Raw genomic sequence first — 18,037 nt, forward strand, 5'->3', positions numbered from 1 at the left:
TCACATGATCCAAAGGTTATACGGTGTGTTTTTTTTTTCCTTTGAATTTTCCAAACAACTGGACAAATCCCCCAACCCTTGTTCCCCACTTACACACACATTTGCTGCTTTACTTCTGTTCATGCTTCGTTCATCCCTGGACTTTTACAGCGTCAATTACAGAAAATATATATTAGAGCAGCATCCGTCGCAACTTGTCAAGTTCAAGAGAAAGAAATCTACGCAAACGTTTTCGTAAATTATCCTTTTCGAAACCCACCATCCAACCTACCCTTTCGACTTTCATAGGAAGCAAACCCTTTACCGTTTCCAAACTTTACTTGTGAACATCTTTCCAAGATTACAAATTTCAAAGAAATCCCTTTTGCTTCAAGAAAACGTTTCTTGAGCCCCAACATATATCTACAAGACTCAATCAGCAGAAGATAACTTTTAACGAACATCATCCATCATGGCTACTGTTAACATTAGAAGAGATGTCAAGGATTCTTTCTACCGCTACAAGATGCCCAAACTCATTTCAAAGGTAAATACAAACACTGGTTAGCTTTACCGTCGGCCGCTTTTTTTTTGTATTTTTTTTTTATATTACCGCTTCATTTTACTGAGCCACCCTTGTTGACTCATCTAGGTTGAAGGCAAAGGTAATGGTATCAAGACTGTCGTCCCTAATATGACCGATATTGCAAGATCGCTCTCTCGCCCTGCCACCTGTAAGTCGCTATTTTTCTTGTCATTTGAATGTTTAATAGGGCTTTTAGACTGACCCATGTACCTGACCGGCGGTCTCCCTTTCCATCTTGCAGATCCTACCAAATTCTTTGGTTGTGAACTCGGAGCTCAAGTCAAGTGCGACGAAAAGAACGACCGATACATTGTCAATGGAGCTCACGATGCCGAAAAACTCCAAACTCTTTTGGACGGCTTCATCCAAAAGTTTGTTCTTTGCCCATCTTGCCAGAATCCTGAAACTGACTTGGTACGTTGTGGATATTTTCTGTTGTATTCTAAATTAGCGAGTCTGTTTTAACGCTTGTTTCTCTTCCTGCGCAGATCATTACAAAGAATGACGATATCGAAATGGATTGCAAGGCTTGCGGCGCTCGTAACCCCGGTGACATGCGTCACAAGCTTGCCTCGTACATCATCAAGAATCCTCCTGAATCCGCTTCCAAGAAGGGCGGCAAGAAGCAACGTAAAGCTGCTACTGCTCAAACCAACGGAACGGACGAAAATGGTATTCCTGAAACCAACATGGAAGAAATGGACGACGCTGCAGGCTCTGATGACGATATGATCACTCAAAAGATCAACAAGGAAGCTGCCGGACTCAAACTTGAGAGTACTATGGATGACGATTGGAGCGTAGACACCAGCGAAGAGGCTGTTGCTGCACGCATGAAGGAACTTAGCGTCAAGGCTTCTCTCCTAGGAAATGGTGACGATGACGATGATGAAGATGGCGACAACAAGTATGAGCAGTTTGGTCAATGGCTCGAGGAAAACAAGGAGAGCGGCGACGCTGAGATCATTGCCAAGGCTGAAGAGCTCGGTGTGTTGGGCAAATACAAAGTTTGTCAAGTCCTGGTTCAATGTATCTTCAATGAGAATGTCAGCAATCAAATACCCAAGAGAGTCAAGCTACTTCGCAAAGTAGGTGTTTTTTTATTGATTTGAACAATGTGAAAATACCGTTGCAGACACTAATTAATCCATCTACAGTTTGTTAAAGGCGAAAAGCACCAAAGGGCCGTCCTTGGTGGTATTGAAAGACTTGTTGGCTTGGATTACAAGGACAAGTTGCTCAGTAAGGTTCCCATCATTTTGAAGAAACTCTACGATTCTGATATCGTTGAGGAAGAAGCCATCTTGAAGTGGGGCGAGAAGCCTTCCAAGCGTTATGTCGACAGAGATACCTCCAAGGCTGTCAAGAAGGCCGCTACTCCTTTTCTTGAATGGCTTGCCAATGCATCTGAAGAGGAGGAGAGCGATTAAATCGCCTTTATGACACCGTTCCACTGTATCCCTTTTCCGTATCTTTCTAAATGCCTAGGTAGTCTGTAGTTTCTATTGTCGCTATGTAGCCAATGTGTGGTGATACACAAAGGTATCAATAAAATGAATGAAAGCAATTGGTATGTTTTTAGTTCGGTAGACACACTTGTCATCGCTGCTGTCTCTTACAAGGCAACAATGAATATTGAGGGCCAGTCACTGGAAAGCCTTATTTAACAACAGAGGATGTCGTAAGGATATGTTGTCCCAATATTCTGCAGCTACATGCAATTTGGTGAGGTTACAGCTAATGCAGTGAAACCTCTATCCAATGACATTGACATGACTGATACATGCGATTTTATAACGCTGTTTTCAACCTTCATAAAACACTGCCGAATATCTTACAATTCTGTCGTACAAAGGTTCTGGTCTGTAGCTAAAATATTAACCAGCATCAAGGCAATTTAGTGCTGTTCATTTTGTGGATCACTCACTTATCGCTTGTTTTGGCACTTGTTTTCTTTTATGGATGGATGATCCCATTGCGCGGACACGTCGTCAGCACACCATCCCATACGCCAACACCGCTATCTACTTCCTCAGCTGCGTACTATTTTTCAAGGATACACCCCTCGCAGTGAATACCTTTAGACGCCGAGAAAGAAGGGTTGACTGGCAAGGAAAAAAAATAGTATGGGTTGGGGGAACAATTAGTATGGTTGCTGCACACTTCTTTGTCACCCGTTAAAACATAAAGGCATCTTCAATGGGTGTCTATTTTTCTTTTCCAAGACAGTTGAATCGGAATGCATCGGGACTCAGCAAAACCCTTCCCAAGCTTTTTTTTTATAATTTTTTCAATTTTCAGATCGCTCGGCTGGCCAAGTTCTCTTATGCAAGCTCGTTTGGAAGCTATTAAAAATCAACTACAGGTTGGGATATAATTTTCACATCTGCATTGTATGCGCACTCTCCACTGACTCGTCCTAGCCAATGTCTGCACACAAGAGTCCAGTCACCTGCCACGTCTTGATCGCTTCGACAGGCATTCCGGGAAAGAATGTTGCGGTTAAGATTGAACAATTAGATCAAGCGACTGCCGACTTCAAGGTGCTGTCCACCTCGTAAGTTTCCATGACGGACCGAGAACATCTTCTTTGTATTGTCTACTCACCTGGTATTTCACAGCGAGACCAACGACGATGGCCGTTGCCCCACACTTTTACCTGCCAACCACCAAATTGAAAAAGGCATCTATCGTGTCACATTCGAAACTAAAAAGTACTTTGAAGGCCAAGGTCAGGCCTGCTTTTACCCATATGTGCAGGTATGTTATGTTATCGATGGGAGAGAGAGAAAGCTATGACCTACCCAAAAGGAAAGCGTTGTAGGACAGAGGGTATAATACCAGGCTGGCTGGCCCTCAAAGTGAAAAATAATAACAACCGTTTATACTGAAATGGCCCCATTTTTCCTTCTAGATCGTCTTTGAGTTGGCCAACCCAGAACAGCATTATCATATTCCATTGTTAATCAGTCCTTACTCCTACACTACGTACAGAGGTAGTTAGTTAAATAAAATCGCATTCGTTTTCTTGGAGCTGGCTGGCTGGTGCCAAATTCCCGCGTGGGACGGTACGTGGGTACCCTGACCTCTACCAAACTCAGACCCATACGACCGTCTGCACATTTTTTCACTTTTTTCTAACCTATCGCATGCGAAGCATAAAAATGCATTAAGACCTTGATTGGCTGGCAAAGATATTATATTAGTTTCATATTCGCAAAGGAAATGTTCTCCACTTGGGAATAATAAGAGTTTGGCCAGCTAGATTTGGTCCCACAAAAGAACATCGTGTAACGTTCATAAAAAAAAGAGAAGAAGAAAAAATAAGCCAAAAGTACCCACTCTTCCTCTCTTACTTATCTCGCTTTGTGTGAGCAGGGCCCAATCAACCCAACCTTTGCTCCATTGCGAACTTCATTGACCCCCATATCCTCACGTTTCAAGGCTCAGATCCCTTTTTTTTCTATACTATTTATTCCTATTTGCTCGTCTTGTCTTGAACTCTTTTCTCGTTAAACTCAGTTTCACCATCATCTGTTGAAGATCTTCAACATTACCCACACCACAACCTTCTTTTCGAACCACATCGTTGTCTCGAAAGAGTCCGTCCGTCCATGGCAGCACTCGCTTTAAAACGAAGAACCCCTTCACTGGGAACTCTTCCTACCATCAGCGGGTTGTCAGTCACTTCTATTGACTCCCCACTCCCCACCAACTCTATCACCAACAAGCCAGCATCCTCCTCTTTATATCACACCTGTCGATCCGTGTTGGATAGACTCTCGGATGTGCCCGGATTTGACTTCTATCTCGACATGGAGAATTTGCCTCCACTAAATCTGACTTCTCCTACCACATCTGAGCCATCAACCCCGACCCTGGGTGCCAATAGCGGCGATCCGTTATCTAAATTATGGCAAATCGCGAGACAAGGATCCAGTCTCTGCTTATTATTCAACACATTGAAACCCGAAACACCCCTTAAAATTAACCAAGATCCCGGTCTGAACACTGTCAATTCATGTAAAGCAAGTGTATACCATTTCTTGGTAGCTTGTAAAAAAGAGTTAGAGTTCAGTGAAAGTGATCTGTTCACCATCACAGATCTTTACTCCAACGACACCAATGGTTTTGTCAAGGTGAGCGAGCGGGCCCTATTTTTATTTTTATTTTTTCTACCCATTTCGATGGAAATCACATGACCCCCTCTCGCTCGCTTGCTTGGAAACTAACCCTCCACGCTTTTCCAATAGGTGGTGAACAGCATCAACAAAATCCTCGCCAAACTCGAAGACGAAGGTCTCGTTTCAGCTCCTCGCTCACCTAATCGCAACTCTGACCCAAATGCTCCCAAAGATACCCGTGATAAGGTGGTTTATGAACTAGTCGAGACTGAGCGGAAATACGTCCAGGATTTGGAAATTTTATTGGTAGGGTTTTAGGGATCCCCTATCCACACCATGTTTTCCCAAACTAACAAAAAAGCTTGACCCCTTAGGAATACAAAAATGAATTGCAAAAGCAAAGTGTTCTGCCACCCGATACCGTGCATTACATATTCGCTAATTTGAGCTCTCTTCTGGATTTTCAACGTCGGTTCATGATCCAAATCGAGGATGTTGCTGATAAAGCTCCCCAAGAGCAACGTTTCGGTTCCTTGTTTATTCAAATGGAAGAACTGTTCCAAGTATATGAGCCTTTTTGTGCCAATTATCAGGCGGCTCAAGACTTGGTCAGCCAAGAAAGTACCAAGCTCCAGAAATTGTCGGATATTCTGAATCCTACTTATGAGTTACCATCCATGCTCATTAAGCCTGTCCAGCGTATTTGCAAATACCCACTTCTCCTTTCACAACTCATCAAAGCCACCGACAAGGAATGGCCACATTATCAAGAAATGACGGAGGGTTTGGAATCTATTCAACGAGTCACCAGCAGAGTCAATGAAGTTCAACGACAATATGAAAATCTTCAAATTGTGCAAGATCTCAAGCGCCGTGTTGAAGATTGGAAGGTAAGAAAAAAAAATTAGAGTTGATGGCTTAGCTATTACCAAGGACACTCTTTTGCTCACCCCCCCCTTTTCTTTTCATTCCCATGATAGGGCTATGCTGTGGAACAATTTGGTCAACTTCTGCTTCAAGATCGATTTTTGATGGCTACCAATGATGCTGAGCGTGAACTTCAAGTTTTCTTCTTTGAAAAAATCTTGCTCATTTGCAAGGAGATCAAGGATAAGAACAAGTTGTCAAAATCAAATTCCATTTCTATCAAAAAAAAGAGACGTGCGAGTTTGCAACTCAAGGGCAAGATTTTCATTGCCAGCATCATTCAGATTGTGAACAATAGCAAAAATGGTAAGGGCTTAGTATATCGGGTGCTGTTTCCTCAACGAGTATGCTTTTGCTGACTCACTCTCTCGACTTATTTGCTTATCCATAGGTGTCTGGGCCCTCAAAGTGTTTTGGCGAGATGCAGAAATGGAATCTTTCTCGTTGAAGTGTCGAAATGAAGAACAGCTCAAGATGTGGGAAGCTGCTCTCAACAAGGTTTTGCAAGAGAACAAAATCAATGGTGGTACCAATGGAACCGCTAAACGCAATGTTTCCAATACTCAGCTTGCTTCCCTTGCCCACCTTCATATTTCACCTCGCAGCTACCGTGACGACGACGACGCAGCTTCATTTATTGATGAAGAAGAAGAGGAGGAAGATGAAAGCGAAGAATATTCACATGATGACGATGATGATGAGAGAAGAAACCGATCACGTTCCAATTCCATCAATCCATACGGGCGACCCTCGATCACGCGCTCTAACCGTAGTGAAAGCTCGGCTAGCGATTATCATCCATCTTGGCGAACCGGTACTCCTCCTGTGCCATCTTCGTCCAATTCTAGGCACTATAACAACATGCCTGGCATGACTTTACCTCCATTGCCTAAAGCCAACCCAAGTGCTAGTACATCGTCTAGCGCATTGACAACACCTACTGCCGAATACGGTTTGTATCCCGCGTCCCCTCCTCCTTCAAATCCTTCTTCACCTACCACTTCCTCGAGAGCGTCAGGCAATGGGCCAGTACGACAGCGTCGTGGCACCGATGAAGCATCTCCATTATCGGAAACCATTGTCAAGTTTATGATGAATAATGATCCCTCCCAATACCCTCCCAATGGTGGTCCATCCTCCAGTGCGGAAACCGAGCGACATTATCCTGGTTCGATGGGCAGGGCCCAATCTCACTCTGCAGCAGCCGGCGTGGGTCTTGGCTTATATTCCAGCACTGGTACACCCCCCATCCCCAATGCTGCGTCTCTCAGTCAGACACGATTGCGATCACAGAGTAGTCCCAACATCCATCGTCCTACTCAAAATACGTGGGATCAGCAGCATCCTGAGATGCCCATCAACTCACGGACTCTGTATAACCGAGCAGTTGATCCCAATCTTCCTTCTCCTATCGAGGCTGGTCGCCTTTCTCCTCGTATGGTGAATAACGTGGATAACCATGAGTCCAGTCAGGCACCGTACACTCCCACTGGTTCCGAGCAACCTTCTACGACTGCCACCATGCGTCTCAAGCTCAATTTCCACGATAATATCTATGCCATTGTGGTGTCACCGGATATTAATTACCAAGAGCTCATGGACAAGGTCGGTAAAAAGATTCGTGTCGTAGCAGGTCTCGGTCCCAATGATTCTTTACGTATCAAGTACCAAGATGAAGATGGTGACCTTATCACTATCAATTCCGATGACGATGTTCTCATGGGTTTCGAAAGTCGAGGTGGCAGCAACACCATGAACTTGTTTATCAGCTAAATGTCACACAATTTTACCATTCCCGCCCGCCCTTTTTACACCCTCTTCTTTATTTCCTTTGATCAGAAAGGGCCTATTCAGAAACACATACCTACCTAACCATCATTCACACTTTTCATGTTTCTTCGTCTCTCTTTTTGCTATTAGTCCCCCATCGATGAAAAACCCGATAGATTTATGTAAATACTACCGACCATTTTCCCCATTTTTGAAGTACAGTAAACCCTCGTATTTATCTTTTTTCTTTTTTGAAGGGAAAAAAAAAAGAAATAAAAACTCCTCAAGATCTACTTAATGTTACAATGCGTCGGAAGGACGTGATGTTTCTCAGTCCACCTTTTAGTGATGCTTTCCACCAAAACCTTTTACCGGGCGGGCGGGACATTCAATGGGAGGGACTTGCTGCCAGGCAAGTGTGACCTCTAGGGGGATGTGCACACAGCCAATGATAGCTCGGCACGAAACGGTCGCAGATCCAATCCAGAGCAGTCACTCAGCCATTCATTTATAAGCGGGTTGTTGGTAAATTATCTCGTTTAGACAGCTTATTTTATACAACATGGTCAAAACATCTTTTGTTTTCGCTGCTGCTGCCACCGCCTTCCTTACTCTTGTTCAAGCCAAGAGCGATGTTGTTGACTTGAGTGCCAGCACCTTCGACTCTCACATCAAGAAGGAGGAAGTTACTTTGGTCGAGTTCTTCGCCCCTTGGTGCGGTCACTGCAAGGCTCTTGGTAAGATATCCACTGTACTATTTGAAAATGGTGCTGTTCTCATAGCTGATCCCTCTCCTTAGCTCCCGAGTACGAGATTGCTGCCACCACCCTTAAGAAGGACAATATCAAGATCGCCAAGGTCGATTGTACCGTTGAACAAGACCTTTGCAGTAGCCAGAATGTCCAAGGCTACCCCACCCTCAAGGTTTTCCGAAGCGGTAGCCCTGCTGACTACTCTGGACCTCGTAAGGCTGATGGTATTGTCAGCTATATGTTGAAGTAAGCCCATTGGACCGCTGCATGAAATCGTTTTCCTGGTCCGCAGTTTTTGGTAACACATTGGTTTTTATAGGCAAACCCAACCTCCTCTCACCAACCTCGATGCAAAGACTTACAGCGACTTTAAGACTTCCGACAAGGTTGTTGCCATCGCATATATTCCTGCCAAGGACAAGGACAGCCAAAAGATTTTCGAACAAGTTGCCAACCAGCTTCGTGATGAATACACCTTTGGTCTTGTTACTGACAAGAAGATCATTGCTGCTGAAGGCCACCAGGATACCCCAAGCATTGCTATCTACAAGCAATCCGACAATGAAGTTGTTTTCTCTGATGCATTTGATCTTACTGAGATTTCCCAATGGGTCAAGCTTAACTCTCTCCCCACCTTTGGCGAGATCGACGGAAACACCTTCTCATCTTATGCCGATCTCGGTCTTCCCATTGCTTACAGTTTCTACGAAAACGAGGAACAAGCTGAAGAGGTTGAGCGAGTTCTCAAGCCACTTGCTGAGAAGTACAAGGGAAAGATCAGCTTCGTCAAGATCGATGGTTCCAAGTATGGTCAACATGCCCAGAACCTTGCCATTCCTCAAGAATATCCTTCCTTCGGTATCCAAAACCTCGAAGATGGTAGCAAGTTCCCCTTGCTTAACAAGAAGGCCACCGATGTCGAAGCCGTTGATGAGTTGACTGCTTCTGTCACGGATGGTACTGCCCAACCCCATATCAAATCTGCTGTTGCTCCCCAGCCCAACGATGGCCCCGTCAAGGTCGTCGTTGCCACTGAATTCTCTGATGTTGTCCTCGACCCCAAGAAGAATGTCTTCTTGGAAGTCTATGCTCCCTGGTGCGGACACTGCAAGACCTTGGCTCCTATTTGGGAAGAGCTTGGTGAACTTTACGCTGACAGTGATGACATGGTCATCGCTAAGATGGACGGTACTGAGAACGATGTTCCCCCTGAAGGCGGTTTCCAGATCTCTGGTTTCCCTACCTTGAAGTTCTTCAAGGCTGACACCAACGAAATGATTGACTTCAATGGCGACCGAAGTTTGGAAGGATTGCAGGCTTTCATCGCTGAGGTGACTGGCGAAAAGGCTGATGAGGAGCTCGAACAAACTGAGGAAGCTGCTCCAGCAGACGAAGATGCTAAGGAACAGCACGATGAACTTTAAATGTAACTTTTACATGATCCCAAAACCCCCCCTCCCCTCAACTCCCAGAAACCAAAAAAAAAGCAGAAAATTTGCTACCCTTTCCCTGATTCATAATGTACAAGTTATTGTTTTGGCTTACACCATATTTGCTATGGTTTCCCCCAAATGCAAAATGATTCAAAAACTATAAATATACATTTTCCGTTTTGCAAGCAAGCTAAATATATTTTGATAAAGGGTTTCTAATCATTGCGTGCAAGAGCTTCATCGCTTTCCAAGAAATGGGGAAAGTTTTCATAAAATAGAATGAATTGTTAACGCTGGCATATACTTTCTTCCTTCAAGAAGTTCCCACATCAGCAGAACTGAACTTCAATCACGCACTGGCCATGGTTGCCTTTTGACTTCAAATGCAAATCTCCTGGTCTCCAAGTTCTGCACAGTTCTCCGCAGCCTTCCAGATCCTAAGGTTCTTAGTCCTCACAGTACCCAGGCTTCTACCCAGCAAGACGGCTGTCCGTACAAGTGAGTCATGAAAGAGAGAATGGTGGCACGAGACTCGTTGGCAGTCCACGCATAATGCTCTTCCCTGCTCTCCCGGCTGTCATATACCGTCGTCTAAATGTCCGGGATAATGACCGCTATCTAAACCCTGGATACTTTTAGGTAAACTTATATGGAAACCAATTGCTGTGAAAGTATGGAGCCGATCGATTTAACTTGATCTCTGTTCATGATAAATTCATCGTCTATTCCATCAAAATTCAATTTTGACTTGCCGTAAATTCGTTCGCTATTTTGATCCAAATAATTCGAAATAAAAGAATAGCCTTCTCTGAATGCCAACTTAATAATTGCCGGTATCCCTCATTGACCTTTTCAAATGGACCGAAAGCAAACCTCGTCCTCTTCAGACGCAAATGAGACTTCCGCACAGTCGACGGCAGCTGAACGTCGAGCCTCACTGTTAAGACGCCCATGGCAGTCCTCGCAGGACCCTTCAATTCAGAATCGGTCCTACTCCGTCCCCAGTGGTCAAGAATCGCAAAGGTCAGTCGACGCAAGAGGCAAAAGTATCTCTTGTGCTTCTGTCTATTCCCAAGAATATGTCATGAAAGAGGGACTCGACCCCAATGTCAACGACAATGACGCCGATGACTGCTCTGATCACGACTCCGATGTCGACTCGGAAGGTCGCCCTCGTTCACGCAGATCCTCCAACGTCGAAGAGGATGTCTGCTATCCGTTTCATTCAACGTATAAAGAAAAGGATATATCAGAAGTCGCCAGTGACATCAATTTAATCGCACTCCACAACTACCTTACAAACCATGACCATGACACTATGCAAAGTACCCTTGAATCAGATTTGCCTGGACCCAAGTCAGGAATAGATTTCCGTGTGGAAGATCTCGGAAGTCGATTTGGGCATAATGATGGGTACTCAATGTTTGGTGATGAAAAGGAGACTAGATCAAAGGTAGCGCTAATTCAGAATAATTATGCAATTGGGGAAGGGGGAAATAGTTCTCCTCGATCGGTTACTCATTTTTCGACTTTGTCTCTACGTTTTCTTCATTATACAGCAACCATTACCTCGTCGATTTGTATTTTATAGTGTTGCCACTGGAACAGTCAGGAGTGATTCACTAGCTGGTCTGCAGCATGAAGGTTCAAATCTAGAAGCACTTCTACTGGCAGGGAACTTTTGGATAGATATCACTTCACCGACTGACAGTGAGATGAAAACAATTAGCAAGGTAGGTTTGTTTCCGATGAGGGTTTCCGCTCTAAATTTTTTTTTGGTAGTGTTTGACAATAGGATTGATCCATGTTTGCACATTAGGTGTTCGGTATACATCCTCTCACAACTGAAGATATTCTAACAGAAGAATCCCGTGAAAAATGCGAAATTTTCCCTAATTACATGTTTGTATGCTATCGCGCATTCAACCAAGACCACTACAGTCCTGATTTCCTTGAACCCGTCAATTTCTACAACGTTGTATTCAAACATGGCTTGATATCGGTAATATTTGACTTCTTCTTCATGGCACGTTAGGAGGGAAAGGAGCTGATCTTTGTTACCCATAGTTTCATTTTGAGCCTTCCTCACACTCGCACAATGTTCGTAAACGAGCCAGACAATTACAGGGGTTCATCAACGTTACCTCCGATTGGATCAATTATGCCATCATTGATGATATATCAGACAGCTTCGGACCGCTTATCAAGCAAATTGAAGTTGAAGTCGACTCCATTGATGACCTTGTGCTATTGCTACGAGAATCAGAACAATCGGACATGTTGCGGCGAATAGGATCTTGCCGAAAAATGGTGATGCACCTTTTGAGATTGTTGACTTCAAAGTCCGATGTCATTCGAGGACTCATCAAGCGTTCTGAGGATAGAACAAGAGAATACAATAGCCGATTCTATGACGCAGGGAATCCATTAATCAATCTTGGTGGTTTAGCAGGCGTTCACCGAAGTGGAACAGCGACACCAACACAACTCGCTCCCAGTGCTGTTCCAAGGGAAGGCGCGTTCAAATTCATGCCAACCAGCTCCGAGTATACAGGCCACCCTGAAGAAGAAGACAAGCACTATAATCCGGATGTGACAATGTACTTTGGGGATATTCAAGGTAAAGAAAACAGACAAACGTATGGCTTCAGAGTGACTTAAACAAGAACACCCCCTCTCATTCTCAATTAGATCATATTGTTACCATGCTACAAAATTTAAACCATTATGAGACTATCTTATCAAGAGCTCACAGCAATTACCTTGCACAAATATCCATAGAACTGACACAAACCTCCAATTCTTTCAACCAAACTGTTTCAAGATTAACGGTGTTTGCAACCGTTTTAGGTAAAATTTCCCCCAAGTGATGTCAACGAGTGAGAGTAACCGAATTTAACAACGTTTCGTGGTGGTCAACTTTACAGTGCCTATGAACATTATAACGGGTTTATTCGGTATGTAGAATAGCTAAAAGCAAAATATGAGGGTGTATCGACATATGTTTTTAATGCTTTCGATTTAGGAATGAATGTTAGGGTGCCTGGAGAGGCATTTCAAGACCTCGGATATTTTTTCTGGATAGTGGCCTCGTTGGCTATGTTCGCAGTATTTTCTTTAGCGTTGGCAAAACGTGCTGACCTGATGTAGAGATTCCTTTTATTTTAAATATAACATGCCATTTAAGTGGGTTTTTATTATCGCCGTTAGGAATTTTCTGCAGGTCTAGCCAGTCAATAGAGCGTAAGCGCCCCGCCCGAAAAGGTTATGTTAGACTTTGATTAATCAAGTTCAAAGAATGTGACAACCTGTTCAGTTCTAAGAGTGCATTTTTGGCGGCTGGATAAGATCAGTTTTTATTTCCCTGACGCACCGATCGATGGTAATGACAAACATGTATAAATATATAGAATCGTGATTTTGTCCATGTCGTTCGTACCTCTTTTCACTACTTCTTTTAAAAATGCGTGTTTGCTTGACAGCCATTGCCGCCCTTCTTTTGACTCAGATCGTTCTTGGTCAAGATGTAGTCCAAGATGATGTTGCTGCTACTACCTCTGTTGAAGTTGCCCCAGAAGGCACTGCTGCTCCAGAAGCTACTGCTGTTCCAGAAGAAGGTGATGCTCCCGCTGCAGTTGAGAAGAGCAATGCTGAATTCCAGCTCTTGGCTGATTTTGATGCCACCCCCATCGAAACCGCTCTCGAACTTGAACAAGAGTTCCAAATCTTGAGCTGGACCAGCGCCAACCCCATCAGCACTAAGTCCTTCGTCTTTGAGCTTGAAGCTCCCGCTCATCTTCTGTTGACTGATTTCAAGCAAAACGGTGATTCCTTCATGGTTTACGATAACGGCGAGGTTATTGGTGCCACCAGACCTGCTGTGACCACTGAAGCCTATGCTGAAACTCCTGAAGACGCTGTTGCCGATGCTTCGTTCAGTAAGGCTGCTTTCCCTCTTGCTCCTGGTGCTCACAACATCACCATTGAGGCTACCTCACCTTTCGAATTTGGTAGCGCTGCTGTCCGCTTGGTTGCCAACGAACAATCCTTGTACAAGGAGGATGATGATGACGAGAAGGACGAACACCACAAAAACCACAAGGATACTCACAGAAAAGGCCAAGGTCTTACAGCTACCGCCTATGTTGAAGTCTCCAGCATTGTCACCAAATGGGTCACCCTGTTTGCTCCTGTCCCTACTCCCATGGTAGTTCCTAGCAGTCTTCCCAGTGGAAACACTGGGCCGTCCTTCACTTTCGTCGCCACTGTCACAGCTCCATCAGCTGCCTCAACTGAAGCCTCCTCTACTGAAGCCTCCTCTTCTGCACCCCCTGCTGTAAACACGGTTGTTATTTAGGTCAGTTCGACTGAAATTAACGCACATTTGCAAAAGAAATCACTCTAACCCACACACTTTCTGTTTGCATCCACCATTACTATCAAAATCCATTGTTTTATTTTGTCATCACAACAGGTTAAATCAAACACCAAATTGACAAGAGGAATTCGCTCGCCCAAGAAGGCGAAACGATGACCATCATAAAAAACTACGTTTAAATTCCAACCTTACGCCCGCTCCCTCCGACCTCAACTTGTCTTCTCCAACTCTGATACCAGCCTTTTCATACTAGACAGTAGACGCATTCCTTGTACTGCCGTTTTAAATAATGAATACCAAATATTTTAATTGTTCTATTTATCATGGATTTGTTTTGACAATATGCCCAAGTACGCTCTTCTGCAGCTTACATTTTGAACAGTCAGTGCATGAAATAAGCCGGTTGTTATTGGCCTAAAAGGCACACCCTTGTTAGCCGTTCATCACTCTTTCGATGAGCACCCCAGAGCTGTGCGAGTCCACCACCGGTGCCATCGATGCATAGTTTTGCTTTCACAAGCAGAATAATGCTGACAAAATTTCAGCACTGCCAAGAGACTGCAAATTTTCCTTGGCTCTGTGCCACTGCCCTGATTTGCTTGGAAGGGCCGTGCCGATAAATACGTGGTGGTTTGAGGTGTCAACCAACCTTCTCTTTTTCTTGTCCGCAGCCAGGCGTCTTTGGCTTCCTTTCAGCAATCATGTCAACCATCCCGTACACTATGGTGTTTGCACTTCTCGTTCTCGAGGTAAAGTCTTTATAGACAGGGATCGGGCTAGTCGATCTACTACTAATCCACCATTCACCATCAGATGCTTATTTTTGGATTATTGGTGGTAGGCACACTTTTTTACGACCACTGGAAATAGACTGTACAGTGTCTAACGTAGCTCTATATTTCGTTGAACCAGATCCCATTACCTCGGCACTGGCGTAGCGCTTTAGTGAATTTTATATCTACCTCACCATTGGTATGTATGACTTTATCATGCGGTAGTGATTTGAAGCAACCTATATCGACTCGACCATTGCTTTACATCCAGATCGCTCGAGGAATACATCTCTTGAAGATCCTCTTCGTGTAAGTATACTGATCGGGAGCTGCGTACTTCTGACCACACGTTTCTAATGCTTCAATCATAGTTTCGTACTTTTACTCTTCATCGGTATGGAAATCACATGCCAATGCAAACAAAGAAAAGAAGGAGCAACGCCAAATAACAAACTGTTTTCACTTGAATAGACGCTGTGAATAGGCTCCAGAAGCACCAAGCTGCACCGGTGGAGAGCGGAAACATGTATGGTCACGATCCTCGTCTTGACGCATCCTTAGCCGCGAAGAAATTCTATACCCAGCGAAACATGTAAGTTCTTGTGTTGTATATAGAAGTGGACGGCATAACCACGGTTTGAGATTAATCACTGTTCCGATTAGGTATCTGACTGGATTCACCCTGTTTCTGTCTTTGTGAGTATATATGCATTATTGGCTGATCCTGTATTATACTGAGAATCTAATTGAATCTGTCCTATTAGGATTTTGGAGCGAACATTCAACTTGGTGCTGACTTCAGTTCAACAACAGGAAGAGATCGTACGCTTGAAGTCCCATGTAAGTTTGCGTTAGGGGATCAAATCAGGGAACATCGGTACTGACGCCTTTGTATTCAGAATAACAGCACGTCTACTGAACATGACAGACGTATGACCGATATAGTAGAGAATCACAAGGAGGAACTCCGTGAATTGAAGAAGGAAATTGAGCGCAAAGAAGTGGATTTGGAAACTTTGAAAAAGCAATGCCAACAGCAGTCAGAGGAATACTTCCGCTTAGCTGATCGTCATAATGAATTGGAGAGACGTGGTTTGCCAGACGAGAAGAGAAAAGACAAATAATAAGCATTCATTCACATCTGTACCTTCATACTCCAAAGCAAAAGCAAAAATGATATATTAATTGTACTGTACACTCATAAATCCCTCGAAAGTTTATCTATCACATTCTGAATCCTGATCATTAAAACCTTTGGGTTATACGGAAACTCAGACATCTTGAGATCTGCATATAGCGCCTCCAAGATTTCGCTGACAATCTCCAACATCTGGATATCTGCCTCGGCATCCTCGTCTGAAAGACCATCTTCCTCGCTATGGAGCAAATCAACAGCTGCTCGAGCACACGCGATTTTAAAGTCTTGCGTGTTGTCTTCGGCGTATCGTAGGAATTGTATGAAGAATTTCAAAAACTGAGTATCCGCTGAGATGAGCATATCTAGAAGTGTTGTGTGGTCCAATCCCATCCGGAAGAGAACATGCACAAAAAGTTCTGCATGCTTGATTCCGCCATCAGCTTCTTGTGGATCTACCAACTCTATGATTCGCTGGCACATAGTCAAGCTGAAGTGGACGGCAAATTTGCGTTACCAAGGCTATCGTCGCCAATGCTATTCACGAAGTTGTGCTTACCTTTCGCTATCCATATGTTGCTGATCACGAACTAATTTTGACGCAACGACAGCCAATTGTAAAAGACTGTGCTCGATAGCCACCATGTCATTGTCTTCATTGCCGCAAATATTCATAAAAAGGTCCACCAATGCCGGTTTCCCATGATGATGACAGTACCCTACATACCCAAAATATAAGCTGTCTGATTAAGGCTACATCGCTACTTTCAGGTCCACCATGACCTCGTACTTACTTTGAATGATACCGTGGATTTGACTTGCGGCATTTCCAAGAGAACGGTTTACACTACTGGCGTAATGAGCGCCAGAGTTGATCAGTCGGAAAGCCGATACGAATGACGCTAGGCAGGTTTTAATGGCGCGCTTCAAGCTTTCACGATCAACAGCAATGTAAGCTGATATTGGCGAGTAAAAAAACTCTGTATCTATGTTGGCAAGCCGGGCAGTTATATCGTTGCTTGCGTTGAAAGCAGAAAATATGTAAGCCATGGCGACAGCAAGTGTCAGCTCAATCTATTATCACAGTTATTAGATTGAATGGCCATATCAATATGACAAAAGCGATAGTCAACATTTACCGTGCTGGCGACATCTGTAACATTTACGTTCCTCCACAGAAGCTCCAGGCTTTTGCGAACAACTATTATATTATTTGATTTTAAGAATTCTCCAATCTAGAAAATGATTCGTTTAGTTTTTATTGAAAGACATTGTTCACATATTTCAATGATACACTTGCCTTGCCAATGTCACTGGTAGACAGTGGCAGCGCACGGTAAGGGTCGTCATGGTCAGATGAGACGGAGCAATACTCTTGGCCGAGTTGCATTGTTTTAAATAGATCTATAACAACACGTATGTAGTATGGCTAGTGACACCAGCGTAAGTTAGAACCTCGATACAACGCAAATGCCGCCGTCGAAAGGAAAAGGCTACGTACTGAAGACGAGGCTACATCATTGAAGTGATCGGTGGTTTGCTCATTGAACACAGGGAATAGTTTGAGCAAATTAATTACATAATTTGTGTCCACACTACTGCCCCTCTTCCACTGTTTCCGAATATGCTTCAGCAAAACGTGCAGTAACTCCAAAATGTGGGTGTTGCTGGTTTCATCAACGCGTATTTGTCTTTGATGAAGTACGTCTACTATACAATTAGCGTCCCCAATATTAATGTAGTCATGGAGCGCTTCTGACGCCTGATATGCAGAAAACGGATCGGGATCCTCAAGTGAATGGATCTATGGTGGCATGGTTGCCAGAATCTTCGTTACTCATTGTCTATTTCGAACACCTATCAGAAAAAAAGCGTACCAGTATATCGATGTGAGCTATCTTTTCATCTTCTTTGTTATATAACGAGCTATGCGAAACAAGCATATGTTTGCCTATCTCTTTCCCTTTGTCCATGGTCGATTGGAGGGCAAATGTAGCATGTGGAGTACTTGTGTGGACGATAGGTCAACTAATGCGTTGGGCTCTAAAATTTTCAACGTATGCTGTTTCGCCTGCCTATGTAACAGCAAACGCAGAGAGAGAAAATTGCCCAAAGAACACTCAAGTAATAAGCGTGCTCTAAGAGTTTCGGGCTAACATATCTGGTGTTATCAGCTCAGG

At 43.9% G+C, this 18,037-nt stretch overlaps 10 protein-coding genes across 10 annotated transcripts; 8 read left to right on the forward strand and 2 right to left on the reverse strand.

Moving 5' to 3' along the window:
- The first annotated feature begins 21 nt into the window (after nucleotides 1-21).
- Nucleotides 22-2,277, forward strand: K450DRAFT_243015 (uncharacterized protein). Its single transcript, XM_051589352.1, has 5 exons — nucleotides 22-526; nucleotides 632-713; nucleotides 807-979; nucleotides 1,054-1,653; nucleotides 1,723-2,277. The coding sequence occupies exons 1-5, from the start codon at nucleotides 452-454 to the stop codon at nucleotides 1,993-1,995; spliced, it is 1,203 nt and encodes a 400-aa protein (XP_051444154.1). The 5' UTR covers nucleotides 22-451; the 3' UTR covers nucleotides 1,996-2,277.
- A 189-nt stretch (nucleotides 2,278-2,466) lies between these two features.
- K450DRAFT_243020 (uncharacterized protein) lies at nucleotides 2,467-2,973 on the forward strand. The gene has a single exon (XM_051589353.1). The coding sequence runs from the start codon at nucleotides 2,528-2,530 to the stop codon at nucleotides 2,744-2,746; it is 219 nt and encodes a 72-aa protein (XP_051444155.1). The 5' UTR covers nucleotides 2,467-2,527; the 3' UTR covers nucleotides 2,747-2,973.
- K450DRAFT_243023 (uncharacterized protein) lies at nucleotides 2,467-3,681 on the forward strand. Its single transcript, XM_051589354.1, has 4 exons — nucleotides 2,467-2,930; nucleotides 2,989-3,122; nucleotides 3,187-3,325; nucleotides 3,480-3,681. The coding sequence occupies exons 1-4, from the start codon at nucleotides 2,805-2,807 to the stop codon at nucleotides 3,567-3,569; spliced, it is 489 nt and encodes a 162-aa protein (XP_051444156.1). The 5' UTR covers nucleotides 2,467-2,804; the 3' UTR covers nucleotides 3,570-3,681.
- Nucleotides 3,682-3,908: 227 nt separating this feature from the next.
- Nucleotides 3,909-7,709, forward strand: K450DRAFT_300464 (uncharacterized protein). The gene is made up of 5 exons (XM_051593722.1): nucleotides 3,909-4,704; nucleotides 4,819-4,995; nucleotides 5,064-5,579; nucleotides 5,670-5,922; nucleotides 6,008-7,709. The coding sequence occupies exons 1-5, from the start codon at nucleotides 4,180-4,182 to the stop codon at nucleotides 7,387-7,389; spliced, it is 2,853 nt and encodes a 950-aa protein (XP_051444157.1). The 5' UTR covers nucleotides 3,909-4,179; the 3' UTR covers nucleotides 7,390-7,709.
- A 217-nt stretch (nucleotides 7,710-7,926) lies between these two features.
- Nucleotides 7,927-9,803, forward strand: K450DRAFT_243031 (uncharacterized protein). The gene is made up of 3 exons (XM_051589355.1): nucleotides 7,927-8,123; nucleotides 8,186-8,384; nucleotides 8,458-9,803. Exons 1-3 carry the CDS (start codon nucleotides 7,949-7,951, stop codon nucleotides 9,560-9,562), a joined length of 1,479 nt encoding a protein of 492 aa, XP_051444158.1. The 5' UTR covers nucleotides 7,927-7,948; the 3' UTR covers nucleotides 9,563-9,803.
- A 1,483-nt stretch (nucleotides 9,804-11,286) lies between these two features.
- On the forward strand, nucleotides 11,287-12,721 carry K450DRAFT_265889 (uncharacterized protein; the record flags this gene model as incomplete). The annotated part of the gene is made up of 6 exons (XM_051592801.1): nucleotides 11,287-11,304; nucleotides 11,391-11,573; nucleotides 11,639-12,191; nucleotides 12,263-12,421; nucleotides 12,499-12,528; nucleotides 12,597-12,721. The coding sequence occupies 6 exons, from the start codon at nucleotides 11,287-11,289 to the stop codon at nucleotides 12,719-12,721; spliced, it is 1,068 nt and encodes a 355-aa protein (XP_051444159.1).
- Nucleotides 12,722-13,034: 313 nt separating this feature from the next.
- Nucleotides 13,035-14,380, forward strand: K450DRAFT_300467 (uncharacterized protein; the record flags this gene model as incomplete). Its single annotated transcript, XM_051593723.1, has 2 exons — nucleotides 13,035-13,928; nucleotides 14,046-14,380. One exon carries the CDS (start codon nucleotides 13,035-13,037, stop codon nucleotides 13,926-13,928), a length of 894 nt encoding a protein of 297 aa, XP_051444160.1. The 3' UTR covers nucleotides 14,046-14,380.
- A 1,022-nt stretch (nucleotides 14,381-15,402) lies between these two features.
- On the forward strand, nucleotides 15,403-15,883 carry K450DRAFT_243050 (uncharacterized protein). The gene has a single exon (XM_051589356.1). It carries the CDS (start codon nucleotides 15,655-15,657, stop codon nucleotides 15,844-15,846), a length of 192 nt encoding a protein of 63 aa, XP_051444161.1. The 5' UTR covers nucleotides 15,403-15,654; the 3' UTR covers nucleotides 15,847-15,883.
- Nucleotides 15,750-16,381, reverse strand: K450DRAFT_243051 (uncharacterized protein). Its single transcript, XM_051589357.1, has one exon. The coding sequence runs from the start codon at nucleotides 16,338-16,340 to the stop codon at nucleotides 15,921-15,923; it is 420 nt and encodes a 139-aa protein (XP_051444162.1). The 5' UTR covers nucleotides 16,341-16,381; the 3' UTR covers nucleotides 15,750-15,920.
- Nucleotides 16,382-17,241: 860 nt separating this feature from the next.
- On the reverse strand, nucleotides 17,242-18,009 carry K450DRAFT_68596 (uncharacterized protein). The gene is made up of 2 exons (XM_051593834.1): nucleotides 17,735-18,009; nucleotides 17,242-17,661 (listed from the first exon to the last, which is right to left on the reverse strand). The coding sequence occupies exons 1-2, from the start codon at nucleotides 17,828-17,830 to the stop codon at nucleotides 17,287-17,289; spliced, it is 471 nt and encodes a 156-aa protein (XP_051444163.1). The 5' UTR covers nucleotides 17,831-18,009; the 3' UTR covers nucleotides 17,242-17,286.
- Between the last annotated feature and the right edge of the window lie 28 nt (nucleotides 18,010-18,037).

The sequence above is a fragment of the Umbelopsis ramanniana genome, assembly GCF_025399195.1.
Source record: "Umbelopsis ramanniana AG unplaced genomic scaffold K450scaffold_31, whole genome shotgun sequence".
Taxonomy (NCBI): Eukaryota; Fungi; Mucoromycota; class Umbelopsidomycetes; order Umbelopsidales; family Umbelopsidaceae; genus Umbelopsis; species Umbelopsis ramanniana.

Bases quoted from the DNA above. Each gene is read 5' to 3' on its own strand.
- K450DRAFT_243015 (XM_051589352.1), top strand. From the start codon at position 452: ATGGCTACTGTTAACATTAGAAGAGATGTCAAGGATTCTTTCTACCGC. The intron at 527-631 runs GTAAATACAAAC...TGACTCATCTAG, and splicing joins TGCCCAAACTCATTTCAAAG to GTTGAAGGCAAAGGTAATGG. The intron at 1,654-1,722 runs GTAGGTGTTTTT...ATCCATCTACAG, and splicing joins GAGTCAAGCTACTTCGCAAA to TTTGTTAAAGGCGAAAAGCA.
- K450DRAFT_243020 (XM_051589353.1), top strand. From the start codon at position 2,528: ATGGATGATCCCATTGCGCGGACACGTCGTCAGCACACCATCCCATAC.
- K450DRAFT_243023 (XM_051589354.1), top strand. From the start codon at position 2,805: ATGCATCGGGACTCAGCAAAACCCTTCCCAAGCTTTTTTTTTATAATT. The intron at 3,123-3,186 runs GTAAGTTTCCAT...GGTATTTCACAG, and splicing joins TTCAAGGTGCTGTCCACCTC to CGAGACCAACGACGATGGCC. The intron at 3,326-3,479 runs GTATGTTATGTT...TTTTCCTTCTAG, and splicing joins GCTTTTACCCATATGTGCAG to ATCGTCTTTGAGTTGGCCAA.
- K450DRAFT_300464 (XM_051593722.1), top strand. From the start codon at position 4,180: ATGGCAGCACTCGCTTTAAAACGAAGAACCCCTTCACTGGGAACTCTT. The intron at 4,996-5,063 runs GTAGGGTTTTAG...TTGACCCCTTAG, and splicing joins AGGATTTGGAAATTTTATTG to GAATACAAAAATGAATTGCA. The intron at 5,923-6,007 runs GTAAGGGCTTAG...GCTTATCCATAG, and splicing joins TGTGAACAATAGCAAAAATG to GTGTCTGGGCCCTCAAAGTG.
- K450DRAFT_243031 (XM_051589355.1), top strand. From the start codon at position 7,949: ATGGTCAAAACATCTTTTGTTTTCGCTGCTGCTGCCACCGCCTTCCTT. The intron at 8,124-8,185 runs GTAAGATATCCA...CCCTCTCCTTAG, and splicing joins CGGTCACTGCAAGGCTCTTG to CTCCCGAGTACGAGATTGCT. The intron at 8,385-8,457 runs GTAAGCCCATTG...TGGTTTTTATAG, and splicing joins ATTGTCAGCTATATGTTGAA to GCAAACCCAACCTCCTCTCA.
- K450DRAFT_243050 (XM_051589356.1), top strand. From the start codon at position 15,655: ATGACCGATATAGTAGAGAATCACAAGGAGGAACTCCGTGAATTGAAG.
- K450DRAFT_243051 (XM_051589357.1), bottom strand. From the start codon at position 16,340: ATGTGCCAGCGAATCATAGAGTTGGTAGATCCACAAGAAGCTGATGGC.
- K450DRAFT_68596 (XM_051593834.1), bottom strand. From the start codon at position 17,830: ATGGACAAAGGGAAAGAGATAGGCAAACATATGCTTGTTTCGCATAGC. The intron at 17,662-17,734 runs GTACGCTTTTTT...ATGCCACCATAG, and splicing joins TAGCTCACATCGATATACTG to ATCCATTCACTTGAGGATCC.